Below are 4,069 nucleotides of genomic sequence, written 5' to 3'. Positions count from 1 at the left end.
GGACAGACATGTGGGCAAGAGAACAGGGTGGAGTGTTAAAATGGCAAGCGACAGGGAGGTTTGGGTCTTTCTTGCGGACAGACCGCAGGTGTTCCGCAAAACGGTCGCCCAGTTTGCGTTTGGTCTCTCCAATGTCGAGGAGACCGCATTGGGAGCAACGAATGCAGTAGACTAAGTTAGGGGAAATGCAAGTGAAATGCTGCTCCACCTTCAACACCTCTTTGACCCTTTTGTCTGTGACATCTTTTGATTATCTGCTCATCTCCACAATCACCACACCACACCCTCAATGTGTCTCTCCACCCCCCCCACCCACCACCACCCCCCCCCAACCACCTTAAACTAATTTATATTTCTCCCTTCTTCTAACTATGCTCCAGTTCTGCCGAAGGGCCATGAAGGCTCGAAACGTTAACTGATTTCTTCTCCGCCGATGCTGCCAGACCTGCTGAGTTTTTCCAGGTAATTCTGTTTTTGTTTTGGATTTCCAGCATCCGCAGTAGCTTTTAGCTTTTTGTTTTTATCTTTTAACTTCTAATTCCATCTCAGCTTCTCTCCCCTCTGAACTACTTTTCAGGATCCTATCCCCCTGCCAATTTAGCTTAAATCCATATCAACAGCGTTAGCAAACCTCCCCGCGAGGATGTTGGTCCCATTCCTGTTCAGATGTAACCCATCCAACTTGTACAGGTCCCACCTCCCCATAAACAACCCCAATGCCCCAGGAATCCAAAACCCTCCCTCCTGCACCATCTCTCCAGCCACGCATTCATCTGCTGTATCTTTCTGTTCCTATACTCACTATTGCGTGGCACCGGGAGTAATCCGGAGATTACTACCTTTGAAGTCCTGCTTTTCAATTTCCTACCTAACTCCCTAAAGTCTGCTTGCAGGACCTCATTTCTCTCTCTTCCCATGTCATTGGTCCCAACATGGACCATGACCCCTGGATGTTCACCATCCCCCTTCAGAATGTCCTGCAGCCGTTCCATAACATCCTTGACCCTGGCACCCAGGAGGCAACATACCATCCTGGAGTTACGTCTATGGCTGCAGAAGTGCCTGTCTGCTCCCCTCACTAACGAACCCCCTACCACCATTGCCCTTCCACACTTCTTCCTTCCCACCCTGAGCAGCTGGACCACCCACAGTGCCCTGGCACTTAATTGGCTGTGAAGCACTTTGGGATATCCTGGGGCTGTGCAAGGTGCTACAGAAATGCAGATCTCTTTTTTCCCACTTGTTTTTGGTCCCCACTAAAGTTACAGCACACCCCAGTCTAATTCAAAGCTGCAAACTGCTAAAAATTACTTTTCAATGTTTCTTTTCCAGCCACTGTACAGCGAGTATCCCATCATCATCATCATCTACTGCCAAGACCTTCACCCTGCACAATGTCTGACAAAGCAGAGCAGGCATTGGAACTGACACAGGCTGTTGCAGGTGTTGCGCAGGCTATGGAAGTGTTTAAAAATTTGGAGAAATTTGCTTCTGCAGCTGGAGTGTTCGGGCCCATTATTGGGTTAGCGGGAGTGGTGCTAAAGTTAATAATGGGTAATGTCGATAGTCCCGAGCTGGCATACATGAAGAAACAGTTCTCAGAAGTCAGGAACAAGTTGGATGTGATTTCAGATGAGATTAGGGAGGTTCTGAGGGCAGTAGAGCAGAGTACGATTAACCAACAATATTTCACTGTCGAAGAGAACCTGAAAAACCAGTTCAGAAAGTACATAGAAATAACCAAAGCTCAACCAGAGTACAGGGAGAAAGAGAAAGCTGAGTTTCTGTCGCACTTTGCAGATACGAAAGGAGATCAGAATCTCCACACTCTCTATGACGGCATTATGGGTAAATCAGCTATCTTTTCAGAGCCCATTCTGGAGACCACCATGAAATATGACCAGAGGAGCCGGCGCCTCATGGAAAGCATGTGTGCCCGTCTGAAAGAGCTCTTGTGTATTGGCCTGATTGCTCTCATTGGTCAAACTGCCATCACCGGGAATGATGAAGCTGCCATAAAGAACGAGTGGGTAAAGAAAATGAATGATATTGAAGGAAAGATGAAATCTATGATTGACAAGTGCATCAATGAGTTTGAAGACCAGGCAAAGATAGATGTTGAGAAAATGATAAAAAGCGAGGATACCCACGATCACAAAAAGCTGGTGGGCACATTACTCGATGCTTTGAAAAAGAAATATGATTGGATTTGTTGGTCCGTTCGGGTCTATGATGATGTTGTAGGGTTTGACAATCACTGTGTTACTGGCCCAAATTATTTTCACTTTTTCAGACTGCATGATGTGAATTGTGTCATCTCTTATGCTAAATATAAAACCCCTCTCGATAGAGAAAAAATCCAGAATTCCATGGAAGGATGGGAGCAAAGGAATCATGCAAAGGAGGTAGCTGAACACGTAAAGGAGAAGCTGGGGGGTCTCTTCGTTGTCCACACAGTCAGACGGTATAAGGGGTTGTGGTACATTAGTAATTTTCCTAGTGATTGTCACTTCTGGGAAAACTACAGTGGGGTCACTCTGTGTGTGCACAGCATCTAAACCTCACAGAGGAATGCTACTCATTGAAGCTTTGCCAGGAGTGGGTTAAGCAGTTTCCAGGGTGCTGTCACTGCAGAGAACATTTAAGATTGAATTCAGATGCTGCGGGAAGTATTTGGTGTTGGATTTCTAAATTGGGAAGGGCTTTTAAAAATTTCTTTCATGGGAATGTAGCACCACTTGCTAGTCCAGAATTTATTGCCCATCTCTAATTGACCCTTGAGAAGGTGGTGGTGAGCTGCCTTCTTGCACCGCTGCAGTCCATGTGGTGTAGGTACACCCACAGTGCTGTTAGGGAGGGAGTTCCAGGTTTTTTGACCCAGTGACAGTGAAGGAACGGCGATATATTTCAAGTCAGGATGGTGAGTGACTTGGAGGGGAACTTCCAGGTGGTGGTGTTCCCATCTATCTGCTGCCCTTGTCCTTCTCAGAGGTGGAGTTCATAGGTTTGGAAGGAGCTGTCGAAGGAGGCTTGGTGAGCCGCTGCAGTGCATCTTGTAAATGGTACACACTGCTGCTACTGTGCGTCGGTGGTGGAGGGAGTGAATAATAAAATTAGTGTTTGGGGTATCACCCAGGGACAAATCGCTAGAATGCCCAGAATAACATCCCTAGGAGGTCCACGCAGCTCCACAAAAGGACCATCTCTGTGTAAATCTGTGACAGGTTGAGATTAATGCTTCCGCTGATAATTATTCTGTTTATTTTCTGTCTGTCTCACACTGTAACCAGGAAGGTCCATCTGTACTGGACCCCTGGCTGTATTTTCCTGCTTGAATTGTAATGATGTAATCACTGGCTTTGCTTACAGCAAACAGTTTGAAAGAATGCATTTTCTGACTGTATTATGGGATGGGCTAAATAAAATGTCCAACAGCAACCTCTTCCAATCGTTTTGTTTCTCCACATTCCTCACGGAATAAAAGGGACAGGAGCATCATGGACCTGGAAACAGAGAGTGGTGGTTAATGGATGTTTTTTGGGCTGGAGTTTGTAGTGGAGTTCCCCAGGAATCAGTGTTAGGATACCTGCTTTTCTTGATATGTATTAATGACCTCGACCTTGGTGTACAGGGCACAATTCAAAATTTACAGATGATACAAAACTGGGAAGCATTGCAAACTGTGAGGAGGAGAGGGCAGAACCTCAAAAGGACATCGAGAAGTTGGTGGAATGGGTGGACAGGTGGCAGAGATCAATGCAGAGAATTGTGAGGTGATTCATTTTGGTAGGAAGAACATGGAGAGACAGTTTGAAATAAAGGATACAGTTCTAAAGGAGTGCAGGGGCAGAGGGATCTGGGAGTATGCATGCATAACTCATTGAAGGTGGCAAGTTGAGACAGTGGTTAATAAAGCATACAGTATCCTGGGCTTTATTAATAGGGTCATAGAGTATATGACCACAGAGGTTATGTTGAATTTGTATAAGTCACTAGTTCGACCTCAGCTGGAGTACTGCTTACAGTTCTGGGCACCGCACTTTAGGAAGGATGTGAAGACATTGGAGAG

General features: G+C 46.0%; 1 protein-coding gene across 1 annotated transcript; it reads left to right on the top strand.

Moving 5' to 3' along the window:
* The first annotated feature begins 1,317 nt into the window (after nucleotides 1-1,317).
* On the top strand, nucleotides 1,318-3,438 carry LOC144680064 (protein rapunzel-like). Its single transcript, XM_078541198.1, has one exon. It carries the CDS (start codon nucleotides 1,395-1,397, stop codon nucleotides 2,556-2,558), a length of 1,164 nt encoding a protein of 387 aa, XP_078397324.1. The 5' UTR covers nucleotides 1,318-1,394; the 3' UTR covers nucleotides 2,559-3,438.
* Nucleotides 3,439-4,069: the final 631 nt, after the last annotated feature.

The sequence above is a fragment of the Cetorhinus maximus genome, chromosome 4 (genome assembly GCF_964194155.1).
Source record: "Cetorhinus maximus chromosome 4, sCetMax3.hap1.1, whole genome shotgun sequence".
Taxonomy (NCBI): domain Eukaryota; kingdom Metazoa; phylum Chordata; class Chondrichthyes; order Lamniformes; family Cetorhinidae; genus Cetorhinus; species Cetorhinus maximus.
Note: the sequence above shows the minus strand (reverse complement) of the source record. Positions and strands in the feature narration are given on the sequence as shown.

Excerpts from the sequence above, each read along its gene's own strand:
- LOC144680064 (XM_078541198.1), top strand. The coding sequence starts at position 1,395 with ATGTCTGACAAAGCAGAGCAGGCATTGGAACTGACACAGGCTGTTGCA.